Source organism: Polistes dominula, unplaced genomic scaffold, assembly GCF_049000335.1.
Source record: "Polistes dominula isolate Pdom_NZ unplaced genomic scaffold, Pdom_raw_medaka contig_269, whole genome shotgun sequence".
Taxonomy (NCBI): Eukaryota; Metazoa; Arthropoda; class Insecta; order Hymenoptera; family Vespidae; genus Polistes; species Polistes dominula.
In genome coordinates, this window is record NW_028300869.1 from 459,552 (window position 1) to 470,244 (window position 10,693).

The window sequence follows — 10,693 nt, forward strand, 5'->3', positions numbered from 1 at the left end:
CGCGTAATTTCCGCGAAGTTTGAGCTCGGAATGAGTACGAGATAATAAATAGACTTACGAGGCGTCCTTAAACATTAAATCTTATTTTAAATGGTTAAATGATTGATTCAAATAAAAATTATGTATTCTAAAAATATTCAAATAAAACTTTTTACTAATTGGTTAGTGAACTAAAAATATTTAACTATATTTAAAAATTAATAGTTCATTCATTTTATGTGTTTTTGCAACTGAGAACAATTACGAGATTTTAATGTTTTATAACACTATAGTGTATAAGTAAATGATTAAATGATCGTTTACAATACAAATTATATATACTAATATAGAATGTGAAATAGTAGTCGATTGGATAGTTAATACAATCATTTCTTATACTTAAAAATATATAATGTTCATTTTAAATGTTCAGTCGCCTAGTAGCGGATACTTAAGATTTTTTAGAAATAAAATAAAAACTATTTCGAAAAATTAACTTAATTTATTAATAAGTGAAATCAACAAACTATAGAATCAACATAAATTAACAAAAATACAACTTCTGCACAAACATATTTAAAAATAAGAATTAAGCTTTGATGTAAAAATATACAATCGCTGGAAGTGTCACCTAGTACGGGAGAGATTTCACTTCGAGTAATTAGCACCGGAAGTTTTTGAATCATCCAGCATTGATCAAACATGTAGACGTATGAAAATTCAGGATTGTCTGACATGCTTCATGAGCCCACCCATAGCAACTGTAGCACTGTATCCAGTCTTCGCCATAGTTCGCTAAGCACCCTACGCAAATAGTTCTTTCAATTTTAGATATCTCAATCAGTGGCTGTTTCATCTTATCTCTATTTAAACTTTTATCGTTAGCTTTTACTCCTTTAGCTTGTTTCCCAAATACTCCACTACTTCCTTTGGCCTTCACGTATTTGGTTCATTACTCGTACTTTTCTTTTGCTATTTTCTATGTAGTTTTCACTGTTCAGCGTTAAAGAACTATTTTTTTCCGGTACTAGAGGAAAGTATAAGAGCAAAATTACATGATCCATACACAATCCGTTTTAAAAATAAACAAAAAAATTCATATACAACGAATAATAATAGAAAACTTTATAAATAGACAAGTAGAAGTAAATAGATTTCTGTAGATGGCATCAGCGACAAGTAGATGTCGAATACATATATATAAGACAGCTAGGAATACTCTTTAACATTTCGTGAAGGTATAGGTATATATACTCGGTAGTATCAGTTGTTAACTTGTGTATACATTTTATTGTTATTTGTAATTAGAAATGTCAGTTTATAAGCCAACAATGCGTCATTTGCGGGAGGTATTACTTTACTATTTTAATAGTAATGCTTACGCTTATGAGGCTCACCAAATGCTCGTACACGCTTATGGCAAGAATATTATATCCCTAACTACATGTCAAAAAAACTTTAGGCACTTCAAGAGCGGTGATTTCAACTTAAACAGATATAATTTTGAACCACAAAATAAAGAACGGTTAATTGGAGAATTAGTGCGTTTGAGACTTGAAGACCCGAGTATGACTCAAGCAGAAATGGCAACAAAAGTTGGAACAAGTAAAATGACAGTTTGCAGATACCAAAAAAGTCAGGAATATCAAAACGAGTTAAAAAAACTACAGCAGGACCAAAGTTCTATACGTCCTGGTAATATGAATACATAAAATTTTAATATAATACAATATATATATTTTGTCTTCTATTAATTTTTCGAAAAAAATTGTAAAATTTAGGAAATGAAATTTATTTTATCTGCAAATATAAATATAAATTAGGGTTGGTCAAAAAAATCAATTACTTTTTCTTTTTCAAGAAACACTGAAAAATTGATTGCTAGACACCATAACAAATTTCTCACCAGATATGATGTCTTAATTTTAATAGGAAGATCCTCCGCATCGCAGTTTTTTGTTTTTTTCTCAGTCCAATAAAATAAAATTCATACCTCATCATTAATTAACTGTACAAAAAAATGTTTTAAAAGAATCTTGTAGGAAATTTAATGCTCTACAAAGAAGGTGTCTTATAATTTTTCCGTTAATCTCTCCATTTGAATGATATTGAAGATTTAAGTTTAATTATTTTAAGACAAATTTCATTTTTTATAATGAATTTTTTTACTCGACAATAAATGACTATTATATGATGCGCAATACAAATTTTTGTAGGAAATTAACTGCTCTATAAAAATTTATGAAAATTTATGAAAAGTCTTATGTTTTAGCGATTAAGTTAAGCGTTTAAAAGGTATTCGTCATATAATTTTTAGCAACCAATTTTTCAGTGTTACGTGTAGAAAAAAAAATTGATTTTTTGGACCCACCCTACTATATATATATGATATGAAATCCTTAAGTAAATTTTGAGGATTGTATAAACGCTACAAGTCGGCTTATTTTATCTTAGAAAGAACTACTTTAAAAAGAAAATATAGAGAATTGGAAGAGGAAGAATCCCTGAATACTCTGGATGAAATTCCGCCTATAACTAATGACAAGATAGCAAAAAGACATGAATTAAGCATATCTAAAGCAGAAGGACTCAAAAAGAGTGTAGAAAACAGGCTGGAGTCAGGTTCTCAACCTAAAAGTAATATAAAATATTTAATATTACTATAATATAATGTGTATATATATATATATATATATATATATATATATATATATATAAGACATTATATCTTTAAGTAAATGTTGTGTGTGGTAAAAACGCTTCACGAAATGTAATTTTAACTTAGAAAGACCTACTTCAAGAACACTGTGTAGAGAATGGGAAGATAAAGAATTAGTGCGTTTGCTCTGTGAAAACCCTTGTATACCTCATAGCGAAATCGCAAAACAATTGGGAATGAGCAAACGTATAGTTTCAAAGCGTGTACGCACTCAAGAAATACAAAGCTTATTAAAAGATAAAAGGCGTAAGCTAAGTTCTATAACTAATATATGTAATAGTAACATAAATAATATAATAGAAAGTATAAATATATATCTATAATATTATATAATATCCATATTTTGTTTCTTCTATTTTTTTTTGTTTGAAATAATTATGGAAATTAAGAAATAATATTAAACGACAGGAAAAATTATATATAATAGATATATACATATACAGGATTTTTTATCTCTAAGCACATATTGTGTTCTATAAACGTATCAAAAAAAGTGATTTCATCTCAGTAAGACCTACTTCAAGAAGATCACGTCGAGAATGGGAAGATGGAGAATTAGTGCGTTTGCTCTATGAAAACCCGAATATACCTCACAGGGAGTTGGCAATACAATTGGGAATAAGCCAAACTACACTTCCAACTCGCATAAACAGTCCGGAAATACAAAACAAATTAAAAGAAAGAATGCAGGAGAAAAGTTCTATACCTAAAAGTAATATATATATTAAATATTAATAAAATTATATAATGCATATATGTATGTATATAATGAAAATGTTATTTTCCTATTGACAGCTTTGGAACATCAGTCAGTTTAAAATGAAAGGAATTTAAGGAAAAGTTTTATTTTTTTGTTTGTTTTAAACCTATTTTGACACTTTTATTATAATTGTCAAAGTTTTTTTATGATTTGTTTTCTTTAGTGTATAATATCATATAAACCGTTACTAGACAGTACAAATAATATTGATTTACAAATATTCGCGTTTCACAGAATTCATTTTATATTTCAAGTACTGGATACATATAATATAATATTCCTAATTTCTTTTTTTATATCATTTATCTGAAATAATATATTTATATAGAATATAATATTATTTCGAAAGTAGTAAAATTGATATAAAATTATTTAATAAACGAATAAATAATTTTTAAATAGATTAACTGTGTATATAAATTTAAAAACTTTCTGTTTCAAATATTGTTTATAAACAATGATATATAAAATAACTCTGTGACTAACTGAGTATATAAATATTTATCTTATTTTTTTTCTTTTGCTATTTTGAATGTAGGTCTAACTGAACAGCGTTAAAGGTCTATTTCTGTTTGGTACTAGGGGACAGGATAATATTGACAATACGTGATATATTCCAAATCTGTTTTGAAAATAAAAGAACAATACATATATAACGTATAATAATTAGGCTTCTTATAAATAAACAAATACTATATTGACTAAAGCACAGAAATGTTGCTGTAACACGAAATTGAAATCTTAGACGATGCAATGTTTTCCCGCTGATAAATGAAATCGACCGATGTTTCCTTGAGCGTCACTGGACAAACTGGATCATATGACCCTGCACCCCTTTCACCTGTTTCGATTAATATTTTTTGAGAAATATGAGAAGCGGACGCTAGAATAAAACTTAAAAGATTATTTGATTTGTTTCTTTTATGTGTGGAATTGAGAGTTTTCCGCATTTTAACTATCTGATGAACACATTAACCGTTTCCGTATCGTTAAAGTATCATTAAAGAAGATTTACTTACTGTAGAAATATTTTTACGTCAACTAATAATAATACAATTCCTTGATACTTGAAAGGGTTTCTGAAAATGTCAGTGCAAATTGAAATGTACCTCAAATATAGATATGCTTATCTTATAATCTTTTGACAAACATAAAATTATTATATTTATTGTAAATTTATTTTTATAATTGTAAAAATATTGTACTTAATTTTTCAAAATTCGATTATTTAACTCTATTTTATGAATATCTAAAATATAATTTATTTTAAACATTACTTTATTTCTATTAAAAATTTTTGTTTAACCTAAATTTTCGGCATATTACTCAAAGATAATTTTCAGGATAAATGATTTCCTCACTTATGTATTTTTATAACAAACATAAAAATATTTTTTCATATCATTATATTTTTGGTGCAGTTTCTTTCTAATGTATTATTACTAAAAACTTATTCGTTTCATTCTGAAGGACTCAGCAATGTCCTTTAAGTTGTTATGCCTAGTTGCGAGGCTAGAAAAAAAACGTCTTTTTATGAATTTTTTATAGGAACAGTTTATATTAATCAATTACAAGTTATGGAATTTTAAATAAAGGCATCTTTTAGGAATACAATATCGCTTCGATCCTGGAAAAATATTAATGTTCACCGCTCCTGTAGATGATCTCTCGAAGGACCTTTAAAAAAGAAGCTTAGCGTTGATCTCCGTCTCAGCAGTTTGGATTATTTGAAATCAAAAACTGTTGTCGATTCTTTTAAACAATAGATCAATGCAGGATTTGGAAGAATGTAATTATAAATATTTTAAATTGTGACAAAATGGCGGGTATTAGAAAAATGTTTCGTTTTTGACTCAAATTTTCCTTTCAAAATAATTTTTAAAAAATATTAGTAAATTTTAAAAATTTGTATTCAAACTGCGTATAAACTCTTAAATTAATGCAATTAAACAATTTTACAATATTATATACTTAATTTATAAGTTCAAAAAACATAGTTTTTCCAAAAAAAAAACATTTAAAATTTTGAAAATTAAAAAATTATTTTTCGATCAAATAAAAATTAAAAAAAACAAAATCTGCCAACTCTGGGACTGGTAAGGATAATAGCAGAATTTGTCATAGTTTTTTTTAGAAAATAAAAAAAAATGCAAAATTGCGAACTTCGAGAATATAACAGTTTTATTCAAAAAATGCGAAAATTTCATGGATATTTTAGTTTTAAATTTTTATTATTATGTTTTCTCAGATGTCCATATAAGAGCAAAAATTTGAAAAATAAATACGTCCCAATAGATTAAACTTTGAACAAGTTATAGCAGTTTCAAATAAAAGAACCATTCTTTTTAAAAATTAATAATTTTTTTTGGTTTGGCAAAAGGATTTAAAATATTCTGAAGATTGTTTTTCAGAGGGTATAATAGGATAAAAAACTTTCCTTCAAATCGAAAGGCATCGGAGTCAAAAGTGGCCAATTTGACGACGAATGCCCCATATATTTATAAATTTCTGTAGATGGCATCAGCGACAAGTAGACGTCGAATACATATATATAAGACAGCTTGGAATATTCTTTCACATTTTGTGAAGATAACTTAGTAGTATCAGTTGTTAACTTGTGTTTACATCGTATAGTTATTTCAATCTAGAAATGTCAGTTTATAAGCCAACAATGCGTCATTTGCGGGAGGTTTTAATTTATTACTTTAATAGTAATGCTTACGCTACTGAGGCTCACCAAATGCTCATACACGCTTATGGCGAGGATATTATATCTCTAAGTATATGTAAAAATAACTTTGTGCAATTCAGGAGAGGTGATTTCGACTTAGACAAATCTACTAGAAAACGACAAAATAAAGAACGGATAATTCAAGAATTAGTGCGTTTGAGACTTGAGGACCCGCGTATGACTTAAAAAATGATTGCAGCAAAATTTGGAGTGAGTAGACAAACAGTTTACAAGTACGAAAGAAGTCAGGAATATCAAAACAAAATAAAAAAAAAAGAGCCGGGGCAAAGCTCAATACCTCTTGGTAATATATATATATATAAATATATATATATATATATGATATTATATTCTTAAGTATATGTTGTGTGTTGTCTAAACGCTTCAAGAGATTTGATTTTTACTTAGAAATACTTACTCCAAACGTACTAAAAAGAAAACGGCAGTTGAAGAATTAGTGCGTTTAAAACTTGAAGACCCGAGTATGACTCAAGCAGAAATGGCAACAAAAGTTGGAACAAGTAAAATGACAGTTTGCAGATACCAAAAAAGTCAGGAATATCAAAACGAGTTAAAAAAACTACAGCAGGACCAAAGTTCTATACGTCCTGGTAATATGAATACATAAAATTTTAATATAATACAATATATATATTTTGTCTTCTATTAATTTTTCGGAAAAAATTGTAAAATTTGGGAAATGAAAATTATTTTATGTACAAATATATATATATAAATTAGGGTTTGTCAAAAAAATCAATTATTTTTTTTTTACAAGGCACACTGATAAATTGGTTGCTAGAAACCTTTAAAAATTTCCTACCAGATATGATCTTTAATTTTAATAGGAAGATCCTCCGCATCGCAGTTTTTTGTTTTTTTCTCAGTCCAATAGATTAAAATTCATACCTCATCAATCATTAACTGTACAGAAAAATGTTTTAAAAGAATCTTGTAGGAAATTTAATGCTCTATAAAGAATGTGTCTTATAATTTTTCCGTTAATCTCTTCATTTGAATGATATTGAAGATTTAAGTTTAATTATTTTAAGACAAATTTCATTTTTTATAATGAATTTTTTTACTCGACAATAAATGACTATAATATAATGCGCAATACAAATTTTTGTAGGAAATTAACTGCTCTATAAAAATTTATGACAATTTATGAAAAGTCTTATGTTTTAGCGATAAAATTAAGCGTTTAAAAGGTATTCGTCATCTAATTTTTAGCAACCAATTTTTTAGTGTGGCTTGTAGAAAAAAAATAATTGATTTTTTTGTCCAACCAAACTATATATATAGGATATGAAATCCTTAAGTAAATTTTGTGCATGGTATAAGCTCTACAAGTCGGCTTATTTGACCTTAGAAAGAACTACTTGAAAAAGAAAACATAGAGAATTGGAAAAGGAAGAATCACTGAACATTCTGGATGAAATCCCGCCTATAACTAATGACGAGAAAGCAAAAGAACATAAAATAAGCATATCTAAAGCAGAAGGACTCAAAAAGAGTGTAGAAAAAAGGCTAGAGTCAGGTTCTCAACCTAAAAGTAATATAATATATTAAATATTACTATAATATCATGTGTATTATATATATAAGAAATTATATCTTTATGTAAATGTTGTGTGTGGTAAAAACGCTTAACGAAATGTAATTTCAACTTAGAGAGACCTACTTCAAGAACACTATGTAGAGAATGGGAAGATGAAGAATTAGTGCGTTTGCTCTGTGAAAACCCTTGTATACCTCATAGCGAAATCGCAAAACAATTGGGAATGAGCAAACGTATAGTTTCAAAGCGTGTACGCACTCAAGAAATACAAAGCTTATTAAAAGATAAAAGGCGTAAGCTAAGTTCTATAACTAATATATGTAATAGTAACATAAATAATATAATAGAAAGTATAAATATATATCTATAATATTATATAATATCCATATTTTGTTTCTTCTATTTTTTTTTTTTTTGAAATAATTATGGAAATTAAGAAATAATATTAAACGACAGGAAAAATTATATATAATAGATATATACATATACAGGATTTTTTATCTCTAAGCACATATTGTGTTCTATAAACGTATCAAAAAAGTGATTTCATCTCAGTAAGACCTACTTCAAGAAGATCACGTCGAGAATGGGAAGATGGAGAATTAGTGCGTTTGCTCTATGAAAACCCGAATATACCTCACAGGGAGTTGGCAATACAATTGGGAATAAGCCAAACTACACTTCCAACTCGCATAAACAGTCCGGAAATACAAAACAAATTAAAAGAAAGAATGCAGGAGAAAAGTTCTATACCTAAAAGTAATATATATATTAAATATTAATATTATATAATGCATATATGTATGTATATAATGAAAATGTTATTTTCCTATTGACAGCTTTGGAACATCAGTCAGTTTAAAATGAAAGGAATTTAAGGAAAAGTTTTATTTTTTTGTTTGTTTTAAACCTATTTTGACACTTTTATTATAATTGTCAAAGTTTTTTTATGATTTGTTTTCTTTAGTGTATAATATCATATAAACCGTTACTAGACAGTACAAATAATATTGATTTACAAATATTCGCGTTTCACAGAATTCATTTTATATTTCAAGTACTGGATACATATAATATAATATACCTAATTTTTTTTCTTACTATTTATCTGTAAAAATATATTTCTTTTACAATAAAATATACATTCAAAAGTAGTAAAATTGATAACAATTTATTCACTAAAGGAATAAATAATTTTAAAAATGATTAACCGTTTATATAAATTTTAAAATATTGTGTATCAATTATTGTTTATAAACAATGATATATAAAATAACTCTGTGACTCACAGTGTATATAAATATTTATCTTATTTTTTTTTCTTTCTCTATTTTGAATGTAGGTCTCACCGAACAGCGTTGAAGGACCATTTATGTTTGGTACTAGGGGACAGGATAATATCGAAAATAAGTGATATACATCAAGTCTGTTTTGAAAATAAACGAGCAATCCATATATAACGTATAATAATGAAGCTTCTTATAGAATTAAAAATACCACATTGACCTAAGCAAAGAAATGGGGCTTTAGCACTTATCTAAATCTTTGACGATGCAGTGTTTTCCTGCTGAAAATAGATATCGACGGCTCCTAAAGTTGTTTAGAGCGTCACTGATAAATTGGATCGTATGATCCTGTACAACACGCTTTATCCGTTTTTTATTATTATATTTTAACATATAGACCGTTTATTTTAAAAGTTGTTTAATGTTTTAAAAAGTCCATTATTAAAAAGAAAGAGATATCACGTAATTTATACTTAATTTAATGTAATCTTCTCATGTATAACTAGATAGTATTTAATTTCTTAAAAAATGCCTATGTTTTGTACAATTTAAAATTTTTCGGCAAAAGAAATGCATAATCATTGATTACGAAAGTTTTATATTAAAAAAAAAAAAAAGGAAAGAAGGATTTTCTATATAAACCAGAGTATTATTATGATTTATTAAAACAATATAGAAAACATAATAAATTCATTTTACATGAAATAAAACGATAGAATCTCGTCTCAAGAAAAAATCTTCATAACGCAATCAAACAGCAGATAAGAAGAAACTTATGAAGAAAAGGTTAATTGCTTGCCAATATCTTGGATGAGGTTTATTAAAATTGTACCATACACTATTTTATTTAAAACATCGATTAAAAACAAAGAATTTAATACTGTAATTTATCTACATGTCCTAAAAAATCGCTGAATTTAAAAAAATAGCCTTGGCGGCCTTGTACCTAGATGAAAGACTTATAATTCATAAAAAATATAATCATATCAAGTAGTTATTATCTTATATACCTCCTGCGCATCATAAATTTTTCCAAACACTGCTATATGCAGAGTATAAGTTAATACTAATAATATCTTGAAATTTTAACAATGTAATTAACGTCTCAAATAAAAAATACTACTTCAATTTTAAATCTTGTCATTCTTTGTAAACAAAATTGGAATAATATAAAACATATTTTAAATGTGATATTTAATTTCTCAAAATTAAAACAAAACAATTTTTACAATTGTTGCGTTTAAAAAGCGGTGTAAGTTTATTTGCAGCCCGTAAATATATATTAGTGTAGTCAAGTGACGCACAGAGACGGAAGATGAAGAATTAGAGCATATTATGAATGAATTCCCGCGTATAACTCCAGACGAGATAGCAAAAGAATATGGAATAAGCATATCTGAAGCTGAAGGACTCATAAACTGTGTGGAAATACAAAACAAATTAAAAGAGTAAGGGCTGGAGCCAAGTTCTATACCTAAAAGTAATATAATATATATATATATATGTAAGGATAATTTTATTTAGGGTGAGAGGAGCGAGTTGAACATACACCCAGTTTAATCCTACTAATAAGATGTATTTAAAACAGGTATTAGAAAAAGTACAATAATAGTTTAACAATCATACGACTACAACTTAGATAAGCGACTGCGTTCTT

General features: G+C 26.9%; 1 protein-coding gene and 1 long non-coding RNA gene across 2 annotated transcripts; both read left to right on the forward strand.

The window, feature by feature from the left end:
* Nucleotides 1-1,163: 1,163 nt before the first annotated feature.
* LOC149033716 (uncharacterized) lies at nucleotides 1,164-6,375 on the forward strand. Its single transcript, XM_089170969.1, has 6 exons — nucleotides 1,164-1,674; nucleotides 2,434-2,616; nucleotides 2,765-2,944; nucleotides 3,207-3,410; nucleotides 3,494-3,506; nucleotides 6,270-6,375. Exons 1-6 carry the CDS (start codon nucleotides 1,290-1,292, stop codon nucleotides 6,373-6,375), a joined length of 1,071 nt encoding a protein of 356 aa, XP_089027095.1. The 5' UTR covers nucleotides 1,164-1,289.
* Nucleotides 6,376-7,723: 1,348 nt separating this feature from the next.
* On the forward strand, nucleotides 7,724-10,145 carry LOC149033717 (uncharacterized). The gene is made up of 3 exons (XR_016176110.1): nucleotides 7,724-8,043; nucleotides 8,306-8,509; nucleotides 9,093-10,145. It is a non-coding gene; the product is annotated as an uncharacterized LOC149033717 (long non-coding RNA).
* Nucleotides 10,146-10,693: the final 548 nt, after the last annotated feature.

Bases quoted from the DNA above. Each gene is read 5' to 3' on its own strand.
- LOC149033716 (XM_089170969.1), top strand. From the start codon at position 1,290: ATGTCAGTTTATAAGCCAACAATGCGTCATTTGCGGGAGGTATTACTT. The intron at 2,617-2,764 runs GTAATATAAAAT...ATTTTAACTTAG, and splicing joins GTCAGGTTCTCAACCTAAAA to AAAGACCTACTTCAAGAACA. The intron at 2,945-3,206 runs GTAAGCTAAGTT...ATTTCATCTCAG, and splicing joins CTTATTAAAAGATAAAAGGC to TAAGACCTACTTCAAGAAGA.